This window comes from Fundulus heteroclitus, chromosome 22, assembly GCF_011125445.2.
Source record: "Fundulus heteroclitus isolate FHET01 chromosome 22, MU-UCD_Fhet_4.1, whole genome shotgun sequence".
Taxonomy (NCBI): Eukaryota; Metazoa; Chordata; class Actinopteri; order Cyprinodontiformes; family Fundulidae; genus Fundulus; species Fundulus heteroclitus.
The window spans coordinates 11,253,973-11,275,486 of NC_046382.1; the positions used below are offsets into that span (position 1 = coordinate 11,253,973).

Below are 21,514 nucleotides of genomic sequence, written 5' to 3' on the forward strand. Positions count from 1 at the left end.
GGGAGTTTATTTTATGATTTTTTTTAATTTAAAAAAGAAATAAAAATCAGCGCTATAATAAAATAACATAAATAAAATATAAAAATAGTATTTTTGTTTAAAGTAAAACCTGATCAAGCTATTTTGCCAAGATATTTACCAACTAATATTCAAATTTCACTTCTTTTTATCTCTTTATAATATTCCAGGATGAAACCTTTTTCTATAAAGGTAATCTTAAAATCAAATTTTGCACCCCTGTAATCAAGTAAACCAGCTGCAAGAGGGCCTGAATTTTGAATTTAATGCATAGTCCCATCCTGAGCAAAGCACAAGGCGACAGTGGAAAGGAAAAGAGGAGGGAAAACCCTGCAGAACCATGTAGTAACAAAACAAATTTGCATTATAGTCAACAGCAATAAGGGAAATGTGAAGAAGTGCATCAGATCCTTTCAATCCAACACCTCAAAGAAGGGGTGTCAAAATTTAAGTCGTCACACATTAATTAAGCTGAATAATATTGTACAAATTAATGTTTCCAGTTTAGTGTGAGCATTAGACACGAGCTCTTGCCTTTTTTAATGCTGCCAGTAATAAAAACATACCCATCCTAAGCAGTATCGACCTTAGAGCTACTCGGTTGTCACACCCATGTGCAGATGTAAAGGAGTACACTGCAAAAACAGAACTAAAATAAGTAAAAATTTTCTTGAAATGAGTGTATTTGTACTTTATTTGAGCAGGTAAATAAGATAATCTGCCAATGGAATAAGATTTTTGCACTTAAAATAGGAACAACTCATTTCCATCAACTTATTTCAAGTGGATTATGTCTAATTATCTTATTTTAGGGGTAAAAATGACTCTCTCCATTGGCAAATAGTCTTATTTACCTGCTCAAATCAAGGACAAATACACTAATTTCAAGAAAATTGTACTTATTGCAGTGTATGACTTTGTGTCTCGTGGACAAATTAAGCTTTGTGTCTGAATATGTCTGCATACAGCAGGAGACGGTTTATTTCCTTTTTTATATTTAGCTCATCTTTATTGGGAACCGTTTTTGCCTAATTGGGCGCGCCTGCAATTTGCCTGCCCTCTATCTGCTTTTATGCGAACGGCGATTTATGTGTCTCTTTTGTGCGCGCGTTTTACTGGACGGCGTTGCGGACCGCCGCGCGTTTATTTGCGCTCGCCCCCCTTGGCTGTGTGCGAGCGTGCGCATGAAGGGCGCGCTCCTGCTGCCGCGTGCGGCCAGTCTGTGGTTGCGGCAGTGGGAGGGACGGCAGGGCAGGCTGATAACAGAGTCTGAATGGACCTCACATCCACCACCACTATTTTTACCAGTCCCAAAAGCAGAGGAAGGCTTGCTGCAGCACACACACACACACACACACACACACAAAATAAAACTCACATGCAAAAGTAGTTAGATGCCTCACTATAAAAGAAGGCGTGCAGAACGTCCTGATTCCTGTCGTATTTAGCGCTGCGGTGGTTGGGGTTTTCGGTTCAACACAGAAAGGATGCAGCCCGGAGCTATTAGGACAGGTGCTTCTAGCCGCTGTTATACTTTATAAACAATAACGGTGATTAGCAGCGTTCAATTTAACTTAATAGACACCGACGTTGGCAGATGCATTTACTTGTTTTTTTTTAAAGAGGCGGACATCGATTTATGCATTTGCAGCACGTTTAAATGCTATCAGAAAGTTAACGTGTGGAAATTTATTTAAAAAGTGAGACTCGTAATATTCAGGTTCATTATATCCTAAGGGGTTATTTCTCTTATTTTGATGATTACGGCTTGCAGCTGACGAAAAGACGAAACTAAATTTCTCAGAAGATTTAAATATGAATTTAGGTCAATTTGAATTTTGCATACAGAAGTATTATGTTAAGGCCAGTCTTATGGGAATTTAGGGAGCATATAGGCATACATAGTGGAAATGTTACCAATTTTGTACATTATGATGCACCAGATTTTTATTTGAGGCCTACATTTCTGTCTTTTTTGATGTCACTGTAGGTGTCTCAGCATTTTCTTGATTTCTTCTACTACTCAGCAAGTTCTTTATTGTATTAAAGTCAATATATTTTTACAGCTAATATTCCAATTTCAGTTACAGAAGTGAATCAGATCATATAACTTTATTACACAGATTGTTTTCAAGCCTTTATTTCTGTTCATCGTGACTATTTTCTGCTAACAGGTGATGAAAACATGAGATTTCAGATTACAATATGACACCAGACCACTACAAATAACTTTTAATGCAAAAATGTGGGCTTAATGAAAAGTTTAAGACCTGCTTCTGGGTTGTTCTGTTCAAAACGTACTCAGAGCCGTCATTGCTTTCAACAGAAGGAAGTTGGTATATTTTTTGGGTTGTAGCAGCATCCACAAACTTAAAAACCTGTCGCATGAAATGATCAGGACCAGGTGATAAAAACCTTAACACCTGTCCTTCAGGTAAGAAGCAACTTGCAAAATGTAATGAAATCTATTTTTTTTAGACATAAGAAACACCTCTGAATAATTAAAGTGCTTCAGAAGTCCAGATTTGTTTTCAACATTTTAAATGTAGCCGCGTGTTACTTGGACCATTTTTTTTTTTTTTTCTAGCAAGAACAATTTCAAAGGCGTCTGCTGTTGGGTAAGAAGAAAACACCAAAAGAACCGGACATTTTCAGAAAAAAACAAAGTCTACCGCATGTCTGCTGCTGTTTCATTGTCCCTGATTCATTTTAACTTGATTCATCCCAACATCCACACCCACACGGGGTGTTATCCTCTCCGTCCTTGGGAGGAGGAGGAGGAGGAGGAAGAGGAGGAGGAGGAACAGGGAGGCAGAGCTTTCTATAAATATTTCGTTTTTTACCAAGCCGGGCTGGATTGAGCCGGTTGAGCGTCCGATGCAGGGACTTCCCAGCTCAGGGGATGAGGTGTAGCTGTGGAGGGCAGAGAGAGTTTCAGGGAAGAAATGACTGAAGATTTCTATCCTGAATGATGTTTGGGGTTAGGTTTTAAAAAGATCTGACCCATGTTGCATTAAATAGGATGAGTAATTAGTTTCATACAAGTTGAGAGAACTCACAACACTAATCTGATCATTTTTATGGACATTTTTAAATGTTTAAAACACTCTCTCCTCACGTTGATTGAGTTTGCTTTCCTGAATGAGAAATTACTCAGAAGCGTTTGGCTTTGAGGGCTCCTCATTCCCAGAATAACCGTCACTGAGTGACATTCAGAGGGGGAAAAAAATGCTCTTTGGGGGGGTGTGAAAGCCTTCTGCAGAGCCAGTGGGTGTTGTCTGGGCGTGGAGACTGCTGCAGAGGGGACGGGGCGGGCCAGGACTCAGCGGCCATGCTTGGTGCTACGTGGTCGGCCTGGTTTTTCCCCACGTTGCCTTCCCTGCACGGCGTAATGAATGGCTTCCTACTGGTCTGTGGCCGTGGCCCCAGCTTAAAGAGTATACTTACCAGGGCCCAGAATACACACCCCAGCAGGCCAGCCTGTGTCTGTTCCTCTGAGCACTCCCAACCACCGGTCCACCTGCTGCAGGCTGGCGCAGAACTGCTCTTTCACATCATTTCTTTTAAAGCACAGGTGGTTTTCTTCCTCTGTCTGCAGGCGACGTACCTGGTAGGACACTTGTGTGTCGCTAAAATACACAATTGAACAAATTTGTTTGGAGCCCTGGTAATGGTGTGGGGAAAAAACACACAATAAATTGTTTTATTGCAGAAGCATTAGAAGAATCCAACCTTTACTTTGAGTACATTTATTCAGTAGGGGGATAGGTTATTTATATATATATATATATATATATATATATATATATATATATATATATATATATATATATATATATATATATATATATATATATATATATATAAATAATCAGCGATATTAAAACAATAAAAGGCTTGCGATATTTCAGTTGATTTGTAATGAATCCAGAATGTATGACATTTCATGTTTTTTAATTGCATTACAGAAAATAAAGAACTTTATCACAATATTCTAATTTTCTGAGACAGTCCTGTATGTGTGTATATATTTATATATATATATATATATATATATATATATATATATATATATATATATATATATATATATATATATATATAGGAAAATATATTATTTTTTTGTACTAAATCACAGATGGTTGGAAAATAGTTTTTATGAGCTTAACAGATATTAACAGAACAGATATTAGACGCTACCCACAGGTCAGCTGGCAGATAAGGAAGCATGGCAGGGAAAAAAAAAGGTTGTTCTACCACCACAAACGTAAACGAATGCTGTGTTCTGGTTAAATCTGACTAAGATTAACTTTTCTAGCCGAAAAAGAGAAAAGATGAATATCTAGAATCTGTGTCTATATGACATATGGAGGATTTATGATGCTGTGGGTCTCTCACTTCTTAAGGGGGGGGGGGGGGGGAGACCTCGTTAGATTATGTCAATGTAGAGTCTCTTAAATAGCAGGACCTGGCAGAAAACTGAAAAATGGGTCACTGGGTCTTTTTAGGATTATCTAAAACGTATGATCAAGTCCTGCAACTTTTAGAGGCGTCCTTTGCTCTGCACACCTGAACCAAATGGCTAAACATCCTAGCTAGTGTACAGTCAGCAGGTCCATCCAAATGAGCCTTAATTATAGCTCCCAGCTCCTGTTCCTTGACCTTTCATGGGGTTAACCGTAAGAAATCTTATCATGGGAAGGAAAGGAGCTTCGAACTGCTGTGTCTTTATCTCCGGCGTCATTACGGAAACACAAGGATGATTCTAGTCAAATCGGGACCTACGGCCTTCCAAAAATGAACTGCAAAGTGCGCGCTCTCTTCTTTCCAGACGTTTTTGTTCATTTCCATGAGGTGGGCTGTGCTTATACATCCTGTCACGCAGAGGATTATGGGATGCCTTATAGCTCCTTAGAGCTGGTAAAGGGAAGTTGTGTGGTTTCTAACTTAAATTAGCCAAAAGGAGGAAGCATACAGACTCCTTTTCTTACCTCCTTCCTTACTGACTGCACTATTCGGACAGCACTTATCATGGCGACCGCTGAGGAAAGAGTCCTTTCAATAGGAGCATTCGGGTGAACCTGTGCTCTGCTAATGAGCTCATATTGGAGTCAGATGTGTTGAAGCAGAGACGCAGCTAAAAGGTGCAGGAAACAGGCCCACGAATCTAGAAATTATTCACAGAAGGTCAGAGATCCTTAATCCTATGAAATGTTGTAGGAGAAGACCAGCTACTCCTTCTGGCAACACGAGGTTTGAACCCTGGATGACTGACATCAGAGAAAATCTGCCAATTTTCAGCTGTTGGTAGCAGAAAACCAGCTTTCATCAGATATTGTTACAGTTTGACCCATCTTTTTTAAAGTTATTTAACTTTTCCATCCATCTATCTGTATGTCTGCTTGTTTTTGTAGCTTCCTCGTTTAAAACCTGACGTCTGAGGAAACGTCTGTGGAGAATTCATGGCAAACCTGTTTTTCTAGTTTCAAAATGGTCAAAAATTGAACTGAGAACTCCCTGAAGAAATGTAGAAGTTCGACACGAATGATTGTTGGAGCTCTGACAGTATCTCTGTGCCTGCGGTCATTCGCTGTGGATTTGTTGACGCTTCAGACGATATGCCGACTCAGGAGGAAGCTCTGCCCGTTTATCCATCTTGTTTGGTGTCTTGTGAAGCCGGAGCTGCCCAGAACCTCAACAGAACCGGAGTGTTTGGACTGCGGCAGAAGTCGGTGGGACCCGACCCGCCGAGAGAGTTCCTGTGGTCTGGATGGGGGACGGCGCCTCATGTTCGACTGTAGGAATGAATGGAGCTGTGTCTGTGTTTGCAGGTGCTGTTTCTGCTGCGCTCCTTCCAGACTGACTCACACAGACCCCTGCCAGCAGGAAGTGGCATCGGAGAGGCCCTCCGTCAGCGCATGTGGCTCGCCTCTAGGTAACCCTAGACACACACGTGTGCAAAAAGACGCACAGATAAGCATCCGCGCCCCTCCTCCTGCGCGCTCTCCAGAAGAAAAGCTCCTTGTTTGTCGTGCATCCCCCTGGCTGGCTGCGTCTGCTTCATGTCCTGCTAAGGCTTCGATTTCAAAGAGGCTGCCTGCTGACCTGACTGCAGACCCTTTCACCCGCCCACCCTTCCACCAAAGAGCCTCTCCATGTGTCTGCCCAGCCCTCCCGTCTCCTGACGGGCTGAGGTCAGGCCCAGGTCTCCAGTAGATAACGCAGGGTGAGCCCTGCTAGCTCCACTTAGCTGCTCTGATGAGTCTTTATTAAGATGACGAGGTGAATTCCTGCTCCCTGGAGCGCGCCAAGCGCCTGTCCGCTTGATCACAGGGCACCGGCGAGCCGGCCGCCTGGATCTGAGGACATCACAGGTCAGAGGGTCTCTGTTTTTGGGAAAAGAAAAAACCTCCCAGCTCGTCCAGAGAGGCACTAATTTTAGGAGCTCCGTTGGAATGTATTGTTTGCCTTGTCTGAGTCAGTATCTACGTTTACATGGACAGAAGTAATCGGAATAAACGGCCGATCGGAATAAAAATGTCTAACGTAAACAAAATGATCGGATTAAGATCAATGCCGATTTATAATCCGATCGACATGCACGTAAACGCTTTTCAGGGAAACTGACCCGACTGTGCGTGTGTGCCCGACATAAACGTATTTCTGCTTTGTTAAGTGGCAGAAATACGTCTAGAAGCAAAACTGTTACGGCTCCCAAAAAAAACCTTTGTGTTTGTAAAAATAAGAGAGCTCCAACTTGTAGCTTATTCAGTAACGTTTCAACCATAGCCACTCAGAAGACAAAAACTCGTACTACAACGCTTTGTTCGCTACTTTTATTGTTCAGCAAAGACTGAAGTTCTACTTCTTGTGAAGCCAGGCGTATAAACACATTATGATCGGATTAATTGATTGTGTGCCCATATAGACGGTACAATCCGATCATTTAATCCGATCCTGAAGTTTTGTGCGTGTCAACATAGCTAGTGTTGGGTTCTGGCCTCACATGGTCTCCGTCTTGTGTCTGTCTGGAGGTTTTTCTGCCTCTAGAAAAGGGGTGTCAAACTCATTTTGGTTGAGGGGCCGCATACAGCTTAATCTGATCTCAAGAGGGCCACACGAGTAAACTCATTGCAAGATTAAATAGAACTAATAAATGTAGAGTTGTTGTTGATTTTTATATTAAGTTAATTTCACTTTTACACAATATATTATGAATAACCTCAGCGTTTTTAAGAAAAGTATGTGCAATTTCAACAATACTTTTACCCAGTTAAACATTTACTTGTGCATTATGAATAAGAACTGATCACAGTGATTGTACAATGTTGAAAAACATTTATTCACATTTTTTGGAACTTAAAAAGACTGTCCTGCATGACAAAATACATCAAACAGATAAAAATTAAGAAATAATTAGAATTTTTCCACACCTGAAGCTTAATCTGCTAATTAAAACACAGCGCCCCTCGTGGACAATATAGGAACTGCATATTTTCAATTAAACAAAGTACATGTTTTTTCAACAATTGTTTTATTATTCTCTTCCTTTTATCTTGTCCACTTGTGAAAGTCAAATCTGATGAGCTATTTGTGGCATCTTATTGCCACATTGCCAGACAGGACACTGGAAAAAAAAAAAATAAAAAAAAAAAAATTTTTTATAATGATAATGCATTTAGCCACAGGGCCGGACTAAATTGTTCGGCCCCTGCTCTAGGATGTTGTCAGCACTGGAGTGACGGTCAGAGCCGTGGGTTGGCGGCGGCACGGGGGACTCTGGGATTGCACACCAGGCCCAGAACCGTCATATCAAAACATTTGAGCTTGTTGTTTGGATTCTTAGCTTATGATTCAGCCTTTAAAAGCCTTTTTTTGTCTAACGTTATATATCATTATAAAATGGTAACCAGTTTGACTGTTGTGGGTTTTTGATTGCCAGTGTCAATCCTGATATTTCCAGCTCAGTTTAAACGAGGACATCTTAACGATCTCAATATTATATCAATGTGTTTCAGCTCCCATATTAAAAACACACTCTGTCACAATAAAAAAATGCCTAGAAGCAAAGTGCCTTTATTTGTTGACTGTATTTACATACATGGGCTGCGCAGTGGCGCCGTTTGTAGCACTGTTGCCCTGCCACAAGATTAGGTCTTGGGTTAAATCCCGTTATGTGTCAGAGCGGTGTGTCGCGTGCCGTGGCTCAAAGGGGGCGCTAATGCTAGCTTTGTATGTAGCAGCGTTCAGCTTTTGTCTGGGGAAGTTCCTCCGAACGACGCTTCTGTGTTTATAAAGAGGGTCGGATGTTTTCTGCTGGCTGTTCTCCACTAACCTGACTCTCGCCAGCTGTATGTTGCTCCGCCTAGCTTCACTCACATCCATCTGGGACATCGCCCATAGAGAGTGATTTCTCCAACCAATTTTATGGTCTGGCCAATCAGGACGCAGGGCTGGAGTTTCATAGATGTGACGTAGTGGAGACGCGACCGTGACGTGAGACTGTTTTGATAGCAATGGCGGCTCGCATCGAGGAAGCAAGCGTTAGCATTGATGCTGCTATTTCTTCCATGTTGTCCAATCTACCTAATATTGTTTCATTAAAAGAACATCAGAGAACGGCTCTGAAGGCTTTTGTTGGTGGAAACGATGTTTTCGCCCTTCTCACGACCAAATTTGGTAAGTTTTGTTTTCTGGGGCGCGCCCATGGCGGAGCGGTTAGCGCGAACCGTGTTAGGAGGCCTTAAGTCCTCGACGCGGTCGGCCCGGGATCGACTCCGACCCGCGACGCTTTGCCGCCTGTCTTCCCCCCTCTTCCTGTCAGCTCACTGTCAATAAAACACATGCTACTAGAGCCGCAAACACATAAAAAAAAAAAAGTTATGAGAGCATCGCTCTCACAGCGTCACGGGTTAGCTTCGGTGTGAGTGGTTGAAATAGCACGTCGATAAAGATGACAGACAAGTGGCTTATCCAATCATACGCAAGGATTTTTGATAAGGCCCAGCCTTCAGTAAAGGCAATTCCTATGGAGAGGTCCCAGATGTATGTGAGTGGAGCTAGGCGGAGCAACATACATCTGGCGAGAGTCAGGTTAGTTCTCCACACGTTGGCAGACGTAAAAACTTCCAGCAGCGGCTTATTATTTGGGTCGGGTGTGCGGCTGCAGGGAGGAGACGGGGGGCGCCTCTGTGCGCTGCTGCCGGAAGAGGCGCAACACTTTGTGAATGGGTGGAGTTATATAGATTATTTCAATCTGTATCTTTTGAATAATTATTTTTTAGTATTATTTATATTGAGATATCAATTATTCTTGACAACTTTACTATTATTTACCATCTTAGGTATCATTGTTACTGATGTATTAAAAATAAACGTATTTACAATAAACAAACCACGTTTAGCCTGTTTGGGGGGGGGGGGGGGGCACGTGAAAACCCTGAGTTTGCATGTTCTCCCTGTGCATGCGTCGGCTCTCTCTGGGTACTCCGGCCTTTTCACAGTCCTAAAACATGAGCAGTGAGGTTAATTGGTCTCTCTAAATTGCCCTTCGGTGTGAGTTGTTCACCCTGTGATGGACCGGCGACCTGTGCAGGCCGGTACCAGCAGCAGACAGATACCAGGCCCTGCACAGATAAGCAGGAATAGAAGACGGATGGGTTTACATACAAATGTCAGATTTGCCTCAACGTGTAATTTTCTGCTTATTACAGTATTCAGTATAAACGAGCTCAGAGCAGACGACCCTGATCCACAAAGGTCTGATTACCCAGTGGAGCTCACAATGCTACTACTACAATTTTTAAAACTTATAAATTCCCCCCACTTTAAACGTAGTCAAGCTTTTTAACATCAACTTTCTCCACCATCGTTTAATACCAGTGAGTCTTTGATGGATCATGTGGGTGCGTGTGAGACCCCTCATACAAACTGTGGCAGCTGCCTGCCTCGCCTGGCAGGGAGAGACGGTTTTCCGCCCCATAGATTTTTCTCTCCCCTGCTGATCCGACGGTCTGTGCACTAACCTTGAAACACATGCTCGTAACCGCACAGCGGCTCATGTCTGTGTTTGCTAAACCATTTTAGCTGCTTGCTTACGTCTCTGGGTAAATTTCCCCCCGTTCGCTTCCCCTCGTTTTATACCCATGTGTTCGCATTTCATCCTGAAGGGGCGAAATGCTCAGCACCCACCCGTGTTTGTCTGTTCCCAATGCAGCTAATCAACTTTTAAACATGACAGCCACCCTCCACTATTAAAAAAAAGCTGCACTGGGGTCTTAGATGATTTGGCTCTGAGCCACGATGCCAGACGTAAACTGGTCCTAACCAAGCTACAGCTTACTGACTGAAGGTTTCAATATGTTTTGCATGTTTTATTTAACAATAAAAATAGAAATGGCTTTGTTCAGACATTAACAGACAGATGTTCAGTCGCTGTCCTCTAGGGCAGGACTTCCCAAAGCGGGGGGCATGAGCTGATGTGCTAAAAAGATTTATTATTTTCTGCACTTTGTTGCAGGAGTTCTTAGAAAAATCTGCCTTTATTCTTATAATTGTACAACTTTATTCCTATAATATCATTACTTTATTCTCACAATTTCTGAAAAAAGGGGGAAACGCCTTTAAGGTTGATTTATGTTGAGAAAAATGCAAAAATCTGCGTCTTACATGTTCCTCTTTGCCATAACCCTAATTTTTTGCCCCCTCCACAGATTCACTGTCAATATCGAGTGTCCCTCTCCAGATCGCTGATATTACTTCACTGAGGAGAAACATATTGGTGAATTTAACAGATCAATTTAAACCTAAATCCGTAGGGGATTACAATCATTTTGTGGTTTACTGTGAGAGTCACTGAGACTATTTTTGACGCTACTTTCAGTTTCCATAATCAACCTATTTTCTTAACATGGACACCTTTATCTTAATCTTATTACAAATTTTACTTGCACTACTACTACTGCTAATAATATGTTAAATCATGGTTATTGTCTTGTTCTTATTGTTTCTATACCTCCATCGTAAATAACCTCATATAATAAATTAAAGTTTTTGAGAAATAGAATAACTTGATTTACAGATATATTTTTGTCTCATGTGTTGACTGATTTTAATTTTTAATCATATTCATTTATTTTTCGGTCAGTATTTACATTTGCAGAACTGAAGTAAATCTGAACTAAAGTAAAAAGATTAAAAGTCAGTTAAATTAGACACTTTTGTCGTGAAACGGGGGAGCAACGCGGGGCAGCTCAACTACTAGGAGTTAGTTGTAATATCTACTTCTAGGTTGCAAGTTTAGAAAAAGTTTAATAAGAACGAACGCAGACTTTATCAATTTGTCAGACTGCAAGGGGTGATCATTTTTATTTATTTGTTCATTCTTTTTAGGCAAAAATGGTTGAGTAAAAGTACAATTTCATCCACTTGCCCTGTTGTTCTGGCGCCAACGGGCAGAAGACTAAGCTTATTACATCGACACCAAGTTACCAATATTAGTACTAAAATGAATATATATTATCGTTTATAAACGGCGCTTAATCAGAATTCATTTTATTCATGATTTAGTTGTTTATCGTGGTTTATTTAATGTGAAAAATCCGGTTTTTGAGCATATTTGAACTGCTTTCCATGGCGAGCTTGTCTCTTCCAGTGACACTGACGAAATATATAACACGCTGACTGCTGATACTTTTAAATACTCCAAAAAATCGGGCCGAGCTTTAGCGTTAACTTCCCCACGGGATTCATCCCTGCTGCTCTTTTCCCTCTACGTCGTCTCCGTTTTGTCACATGTTGGGTGTGCGATGGCGGCTGATGTTGTGTTATTAATGTCCATGTGATGACAGCACGGTGTCGAGCTTACACAGTGTGTGCTTTGTAGCAGAGGCCGTACGGTCCTGTTCCTGATGACGCACACATGCAACTGCATCACTTTTGCAAGTAAAATGAACTTTATGATTTTAAATTTGTTTTGATTGGAAATCGACAAGCTCTGCAGCGACCTGGTTACTTGGTGATTTAATGAAGAAAGATGGATATTATTCCTTGAATCAGCTTGGGGGCATCTCATGAGACACTCGTACACTGTTGCCCTCGAGGGTTAAACAAAAATAAAAGTCCACATCTTGGTCCCTTTCAGTCTCTTATCCTTCAATCGTTTGACCCACTGACTACAGTCATTTTTTTGTCTGGTTCATCACACTTAAATAACCCGATTATGACCGTGTGCACCAAGTCGGGGCCACCGTTGAGCTCATCAGAGTTTTCTTCCTAGTGTTGTCGCTCTTAGTCATTTCAGTCGTGTTGCTTTAGTATGTTTAGCTAATAAGAGATGTCAGTGGGATTAGAGCTGATGTCCAAGTGAGACAGTGTGGCGGTTGTCCCAGAACCAAAATGGTCAGCATTAGTGAAAAGGAGGCTCAGTGTTGTGGAACACGACGTTCTAATTAATGCTGTTCTCAGTCGAACTTGATCAGCCTCTTTCTGGTTGAGGTACTAATGCAGATGTTCCTTTTTTGTGTGTGAAAAGTTTTAGCAATGTTTTTATTAATAGTGTTTAAATTCTTGTGTTTGTCCTTTTTAGCAGTGAAAAAGACAGTAAATGTATGTTTATTGTTTACAAATTGCTCTATAAAACAAACCAATCAGCCCCTTTTAATCTTGACTGAACGGTAAATAATCACATTTCCTGAAAATGTAGGTTCAGTTTCAGCAGCCAGATGACTGCCAGACCTGTTGAATGCAGAAAAATACTTCACAAGAACCTGTCCATCAACATAAAGTAGGCTGAAAGAGAAAAGCTACAGATGCAAGGCAAAAGAAACTGACATCTATCTGTGTGGAGAGAGAGAGACAAACCTATTTTTTTGGGGTTTTTAGACTCCTGTGAACCACAGTGAAAGACGTTATCCATGTACACTTTTTAAAGAGTGACCGACCTACCAAAATTACTCCATGAGGGCATCAGTGGCTCATCCAGGAGGTCACAACAGAACCTGAGACAACATCTGACATGTCGCAGGCCTCACTTCCTTCACATAGGGTCATTGTTTATACATCAACGATAAGAACAAGAGACTGGGGGGGAAAATGCATCTTTTGGAGAGTTTCAGAGCTAAAACCGAGAACCACCTGCCATATTGGATAGAAGCTTACATTTCTGCTTTCTGCTGAATAAACGTGTAGAAGGAAGTCTTAAGTTATGCAGCAGGTAAATCATCATAAACACACAAATAAAGCTCTGTTAGGAAAAAATTAAGGCTTTCAAGTCGCTTAGCTAAAGTCCGAAATTAAATCTGATTGGGATGCATTGATGTGACCATAACCAAGCCATTCAATGCTGGAAAATCTTTAATTGTGTCTGAATTAAAACAATTCAGCAAAGAAGAGTCTCTGAAAATGTTTTCCAGTGAAAGACGCGATCGCCATGTTGGCTTGTATCTTAGTATGATGTCGTCACTTTCCTAAAATTATACTCTAAGTCCTTTTTCCAGGTTTTTTAGAAAAACACACAAAATAATACAGCTATAACTTATTTAGTTATTTATGCAAAAAGTTTTTGTTTGTCAAAAATTTACATTATTTTAGGAAGGTGAGGATAATAAAATGTATTTGATGAGCTGAAATGCTTAAATCTGACCAAAAAGGTACGCCACCCAATGATCTGGATGCTGCAGCGTCTGTTTTTCCTAATTTCTACATATGTTTTGTCCCAACCAGAGGTTTTCCCACAATATCCTCAGTGTTCTGTTGGAAAGAAATACCACAATGTTCTTGCGTTGTCACCTGAAACACGATTAGCCTTACCAATTACTTCTAAACGTATATCCCGGCACATATAGCTACAGCCTTTAGCCTTTAGCCTTTAGCCTCTGCATGCAATGCTTCATTAGTGGTTAGCTGAAATGTTAATGCTAGCATGTCTTCTCTCTTTTGTTAATATAACCTCTTGATAATTTGGCTCCTAACATATGTGATGCAATCATGAGTGCAAAAACTACAGAAAAAGGTTGTTCTCCTGCCACATAAGGTTAAATATATTTCAGCTGCTCCCTCTGAGCTCTCTAACCTTCACCCAGAGCTGTCTGAGCGCAGCAGAGAGCGGTTTAAAGGACACACACTGTCAGAAAGCTGACATAGACAGTACAGTCTCGGTTTCACTGCAAACGTCAGTCTAAAGGATGACGAATAGTCTACTTTGATTCTCAGAGAAAACCCTTGTTACATTAGGTCACCGAAACTATGTGCACGGCCTAAAATACAGTTTTGCAAGACGTGCACAAACAAATAGGCCATGAATGTTAAAAAAAGTGTCTTTCTCTGGGGTTGCAGCTGAAAAAAATCACTGACAGCAGACCATCAGGTACCAACACAATGAATACTTAGTGGCACTTAGATGTAAACAGGTCTTGGTGGTTTTGATGCAGTAGTGACTGTTTCCCCCCCACATACCAGCGAATGCAGAGCCAATACCCATTGAAAAAAAATTGTTCATAAAAACATAATTTATTAATGATGTCATCCGGCACAGACAACAAACCGAGTGGCACCAGAAGATCACCAAGAGTGTCAACGTTTAAAAGATTTATAGAGTTGCAAACATACAGTGACCCGGTTCAGTAGTTGGCCATGAGACATGAGCCTGTTTCTGAGGAAAATCTTCATCTGTGATCTTAATGGAAACCAGATGATCGTGGCTGGAGGCTGCATTATTATCTGTCTGAATCAATAAGCGGGTTTGGAACACTTAGGCAGTCTTCTCCCTAATAAAAGAGATCCTTCATCCTCAACAGTTTGTGTGTGTGTCCCCTCCTGACACAAAGCGCATTCAGTCTCTCTGAAAGCTGATTTTCATCAACCTTTTATTGGCAGATCAAATACAGGGGCTGTGTGTTTGTCTCGTTTTTCAGGCAGAATTCCTGTTTGGTGACCAGAGGAGCCTTTTTAGATGTGCTGATGTGTCTTTGTGGGTCGAACACCAGCCTTCTGGAAGGTAAGTTGAGGTTTTAACTACTTGGCTTCCAAACTCCCAAAATCAACACAAAATACTTTTTTCCTTTTTCTTTCTGTTTCTTTTTGTAACCAGTTCAAAATATTTTCATATTGAGCTATTTGTTAACTACCATATTCAAGATAAACGGTAGCTGCTACATCGTTACCTCTCATTTGGAAACTTTTTATTTCATGTCACATAGCGAAGCCAGAATTAAATCTTCTTTTTCAATTTGCTGTGAAAAGCTGCAGAGATGTTTTGTGAGCAGCATCTTCAACACTGGATTAGCTCTTTGTATTAGCTTATCAGCACAGGCCTGGTTTTTGGTAAATATCGGGGCTCAGGGGAAAGCCCAGGTATGAGGAACTCCGCTTCCCCTTCCTTGTCGTCATTTCTTCAGATTTTTCATCAAAGTAGGACATGGAACAGTTTAGCACTGGTAGATTTGGAGATAGTCATCATTTTATTTCTATCAACATGTTTCTTTTGGCACCAAGTAGCGGTTAGCACTGTTGTCTCGCAGCAAGAAGACATTTTTTTTTCCCTGCACTCTTTCAGCGTGGAGTATGAATGTTCTCTCTGGGTACTTCCTCCCACAGTCCAAAAACATGACTGGTGAACTGGGCCTGCTACAGTCCCCTTTTGCTATGAGTGAGGGCCTACATGCTTGTTTGTACCATGTGTCTCTGTGCTGCTGCGTGACGGACCGGCAAACTGTCCAGGGTGATACCCGACGATTGCTGGAGATAAGTACCAACCAATAGATGGATAGACGGCTGCTTTGGAGTGGCCCATCCAGAATCCCGCCCTTTAATCTAATAGGAACTTCATGGAGGTAGCTAAACATAGGGATGATGGCGAGGAGGTAGGGCTGGGCGATATGGATTAAAAAATAAATCTCAGATTTTATCATACCAAATCCGATTAATTGATTTTTTTTCTTCCTTTTTGTTTCATAAAAAGAAATTAAAGAAATTATTTTAAAACCTTGCTTTTATGTCAAGCATTTCGTCAGGGAGTTGACCTGAATTCAAAGTGCAACTAAAAACAATCTGTGAAACATGCTTGTAAAACAAGATGGCAGCCGTGCCATTATAAACAATGAAAATATAACAAAACATTTGCTGCTAGTGGTATTACACATTGAGCTAAGAACAGGCTTCACTGCACTTGTGAACTTCAAACTAAGTTAAAAAAAAGTAAATAAGTAAATGAAGTACCTCGTATTATGGTAAAAAAAAGTTTCTACTTAACAATATTTTGACAATACATTTGCCTAAACATATATTCAGCATCACCTGCTGTTCTCTTCATGGAAACCCAATGAGTGTATTGGCAAAATAAAATCCAGATTTTCCAAAAATGAAATCTTAAAGAATTGTAAATTCGAATTAATCAATTAAATCGATTTATCGCCCAGCTCTACGAGGAGGCTTTTCAACCTCAAAAACCTGAAGCCCGTCTCTGAATAGTCATCCCGACATGCAGATAGCAGAGTAAGTCCTTGCCCTCCACAGCCCAATATCTCAGTCATGCTTAACTATCTACTGCGTTGCCTCTGTTGAATCATCATGTGATCATAAGTGATTTGAGATGCGTTCCTTTTATAGTTTAGGGAAAAAAAACAACCAGTCCACTTAAACTATGACTAAAGTACATTTTGTAATTGAAGAAGTTGCCCTAGAAACCTATTTAGCAGTTTTCCACTTGATCTTCTTTTCCCTTTCAAGTCATCTGTCTCCATCTAACCCTATCTTCAGCGTCTTCTTCTGTTACACCAGCCATCATGTTTTCTTTCACTACATCCATAAATGTCCTTTTTGGTTTTCCTCTAGAGCTCAGCATCTTTTTTTTTTTTTTTTTTTACCAATGTTCTCACCATACCTCCTCTGTACTTGTCAAAACCATCTCAGATGTTCTGGAGATAAAGCCAGGGAGGCCAGACTAACATGAGATGTCCCGCTGATGCGCTCATTCCTGATTTTATCCATCCTCGTCACTCTCAAAGAGAACCTCAACATCTTCATCTCTGCTGCCTCCAGATCTGCCTCACGTCTCTTCCTCGGTGCCTCTGTCTCTAAACCGGACAACCTTGCTGGTCTTACCACCGTCTTTATCACCTTTCCTTTCATTCTCGCTGAAACTCCTTTTTCAAACAACACACCTGACACTTTTCTCTACCTCTTTCAACCTGCTTGGACACGTTCCTTCATCTCTTTTCCACACTCACCGTTGCTTTGGACTGTTGACCCTAAGTGCCAAATATCCTTAACATTCTTCATCTCTGGTACAGGGTTTCCCTCAGAAAATGGGCTAATCCTGGCGGTAGGTGTCAGTGTTGGCGCTGGGTGGTGTTCTCGCTAACTTAGGGGGCGCTATTTAGACTGGAAACCTTACTCACCGTTTTATGTCGCGCTCAAACATCAATGTAAAGCCTGGCGGCCCACCAGGCGTATAAAACGCTGGGGAAAACTCTGAAGCAACCTCATGCCTCTACTTGGGTCCCTCTCATTCACATATATAGATTCTGTCTTGCTACGGCTAACCTTCATTCCTCTACTTTCCAGGGCAAACCTCCATCCTTACATTTTCCTCCACCTGTTCCCTGCTCTCATCGCAAATCACAATGTCATCTGCAAACATCATAATCCATGGAGATTCCTGTCTAACTTCACCTGTTAACCTGTTCATCACCACAGCAAACAAGAAGGGGCTCAGTGCCAGTCCTTGATGCACTCCCCTGTCCACCTTATACTCCTGTCACACCTACAGCACACCTCACCACCGTCTCACAGCTTTCATACAGTCCTGCACCCCTCTAATATACGTCTCAGCTACTCCAGACTTCCTCATACAAAACCCCAGCTCCTCTATCGGCACAAATGCTTTCCCTGTATCTACAAAAACACAACCCTCTCTGTACTTCTCCAACTTATGCCCTAAACATTAAGTTGCTTCAAAACGATTGACAGATTCAAAATCTGCGTTACTATTTGAACCTATTCCTCTTTGTTCCTAAGCCCTAACATGTTTTTAACGTGTTTCTCACATTTTTTTTAGCTGTGTGTTTATTTAATGAAATATGTGGAAAAGACGGTACAGTGAAATAAAAGACGGGAAATAACATCCAACAAACTTCCTGCTATCTGATGTCATATCGGCACCAGTTATTATCATTGACTGTTTAAATACATCAGCATTCCTTGTTTCCTCTGAAAGCAGAATATCCTCCCGCACCTGAACTAAGTTATTAAGTAATCAGTCTCTCTCACTCTGACCTCAGCTCTAAAGTTGTAAAGCTGAGCTGTTTAACACTAGTGATGTCCAAATAAGTGAGCTTTTCACATCTGATGTTGGGGGGGAGTTCACTTGAACAAACTCCTGGAAAGATTGGCAGCTGTGTTTAAAATTTTGGACTTGTGAATAAGCTTTCCTTGTAGAGTAATGGGGTTCAGATTGTTTGGAAATGACCTTTAACCCTGCGCCGGACTGCTACATTCCCTCATTTATTCAAAAAAATGAAGATTTAGTTGAACTCAAAATGACCGTAGTTTTTTTATTTAGACAGAAAATGTTTCATAAAACAGATATCAGCAGTTTTTTCTTATTTTGAAAAAAAAATGTTGTGGTTTTTGTTTCAGCATATTAATGATAATCAAAGTACCACAGTAAATGCTTGCATTATAAATGTGTAATGTATGCAATTCTAAAACAGATATTGTAGGAGCTCTGTATTTGAGCTTAGAAAGCAGCTGGATGTAATTATAAAATGATATAAATGGACACACATTCCAACAGCCGGTTCAAAGAGTTAAAGGTAAACTTGACAAAAACGAGTCCTTAAATCTAAATTACCAGCAGTGGAGTGGGATTAAACATGTAAAGAAGGATTGTTTCTGAGTCTTGGAGCAGCTGGTAAAGTTCATTTAAAAGCAGCAGGATCTTAGGAGTGCCTGGCACCGGGGTCGGAGAGGTGAACAATCCTCTTTTTCATTATGACTTCTTTTTATTCCCCTCTAACTGGCTCCTTGTGTTGAAGTAGGAACTTTGCATTTAACAGCCAGTTCTTCTGGAGTCTGAACACAGGTCTCTGTGCACTACCCTTTGATCTATGCAGACTCATTAAAAAAAATAAAATCCCCTGCCGTCTATTGCTTCATCTCTACCTCTGCCAATCTACCCTTTCTTTGCTTTCCAGCCACACCAGTAAAATAAGCTGAAAGGTTTGCTTTGAGGGGAAAAAGAGACGTAGGAATGAAATTGGGGCAAAAAAGTGTATATATAAAAGTGAAAGCAACTTGGCTGAAATGTATCTTTCCGATACTGTCAATAAACAGTGAAGACGGCTTCATCGTGCTCTCTTCTGTTTGTGCTAAACTTTCACAATTATCCTAAAACTGACCTATTTAAACCTGAATATTATCTTCAGAGATGTTAAAGCAGTTCTTAAAGGTATATTAAGAACTCACACTGTCACCTCTCTCCTGAAATTGGCGGGTTGCCTGTTTGACTGTTGTTGTGTCCTTGGGCAAGACACTTCACCCGAATTGCCTGCTGTCCGCCTGCCCCAGGGCAGCTGTGGCTACTAACATAGCTCACCACCATCAGGGTGTGAACGGGTGAATGGGTATAGTGTGAAGCGCTTTGGGGTAGTCTGACTTTATAAAGCGCCATAAAAGTACAAGACTTTTACCATTTATTTTATTAAGGGACTAGCCAGACTTTGAAAAGTGCAAATTATCCTTTTTAATCGCTCAGGAGCTGTTGTTCCATAAACCTGGTAGACTTGGTGGTATAACATTTATTCTCACACATCTTGGTTTAAAAGTGCCGTTGGGTTCCAGATCTAATATAGAATAGATATGCAAAATCATTTACCCCAGTTGCATCAGCTTATGAAACTTTGAATAAAGTCATCATTAGACCATTTCCCGTCACTACTGTGCAACATGTAAGTTCTATCCAAATAGACTCTGAGATGGAAAAGAAAAAAATCCAAAGACATCTTTCAACTTTGCTTTTCCATAATTAGTCTTCCAGTAACATGAGCGTACGATTGATGTTCCTCTCTGACAGCTTGGTAAGCCATCTAGATCCAAATGTGGAGAGTTGCACCCATTTCAAATTAAGATGTACTTCTTCTTTCATAAGGGATTAAGCTCAAACCGCTGGAATCCAGTGTCAAGATAAATAAACGTACTCCTCGCCTCTCCGCTGGAGATGCTAGATGGTTCTCCAGTCTGCAGATTTCACCCTTTTGGAAGCAGTGTTTGCCAATTGTGATTCAGCTTTTCGTCTATAGATGTAATTCACAACAAATGTGTTCTCAAGACAATTCAATGGACAAACGAGTCTGGCTCATGTCTAACTAGAATCCAGTTTGGTCCGATTCCAATTTTAATCACTCAATGCATCCCAGAAAAAAGACAATCATGTAGTCAGATGCAGATCCAATCACATGTAGTTCTTTCCACTGTTAAAACTGTCAAATTCAGTTGCTCATTAAATGGCAGTTGGCAAAAAAGTAACTAAAGAAAGCTAGCCAACTACATCATATAAGTCACTTCACAGCAACCCCTAATCTTACGTAAGCCTGAGCCCAGGCCGGAAAGGAACCACTTCCTTTCAACAAAAACCTCCAGCAGAACCGGACTCAGAATGAGAAACCTGGCCCACGCCAGGAGTCTTTTCTATGCTAAAACAGAAAAAACTCACACTGTGTTAATGAAGTTAAATGAAAGCTAAAGCCCCATCAACCAGCCTTGTCCAGGAACAACATACAGCTAAACACAGACACAGTGAGTCAGGAATACTTTCTATGACAAGAAGAAAAAAATACACACAGTTAAAGGGACCAGTCGCTTCATAAGTTTCTGCAAGAAGAAGACACAGTTAAGCACTTTTTCAATGAGCCAAGATTACTTTCTATGGGAACACAAACAAAGAGTAAACAAAATTAATTACAGTAATAGCTTTGTCAATGACTCTTTCTTGGCAAGAGACAGCTAAACACCAAAGCCCTGGACCAGGAGTTCATTCTAAAGGAAAAAAACAACAAATGATGTCCTACTAATAACTGCTATAACAGCATCTATAGCTACATTCAGAAAAGAGGCACAGCTATAGACTGGCAAACTAGGCCAGGGGTACTTTTAGTTGGATAGAAAAACAGAGAGCATTAAAAGTCAATGTCTTGAATAGTTCCATCAGTTTGTCCAATAGAAAAGAGCGGCTAAACACAGAAGCACCGACCCAGTAGTACCTTCTATTGGAAAGAAAGATGAAGTGTTAATGGCAGCAGTAGTACTATCAGTGTCTCCGTCCCTCCTGGAAGTCAATACACTGCCAAAGGGGTACTAAAAGTATGCAAAATTTTCTTGAAATTAGTGTATTTTTCCCTGATTTGTGCAGGTAAATAAGATGATCTGCCAATGGAATGAGTATTTTTACCCCTAAAATAAGATAATTGGATATACTGCACTTGAAATAACATGATGGAGA

The 21,514-nt window shown here is 40.8% G+C and overlaps 1 protein-coding gene across 1 annotated transcript in view; it reads left to right on the forward strand.

The window, feature by feature from the left end:
- Window positions 1–21,514, forward strand: part of thada (THADA armadillo repeat containing) — a 136,783-nt gene that overhangs the window by 71,081 nt on the left and 44,188 nt on the right. Inside the window, exons 30-31 of the mRNA XM_021316329.2 lie at window positions 5,850–5,953; window positions 14,931–15,013. Of these exons, the coding sequence (XP_021172004.2) occupies window positions 5,850–5,953; window positions 14,931–15,013 (187 nt within the window). The remainder of the gene's footprint in view (window positions 1–5,849; window positions 5,954–14,930; window positions 15,014–21,514) is intronic.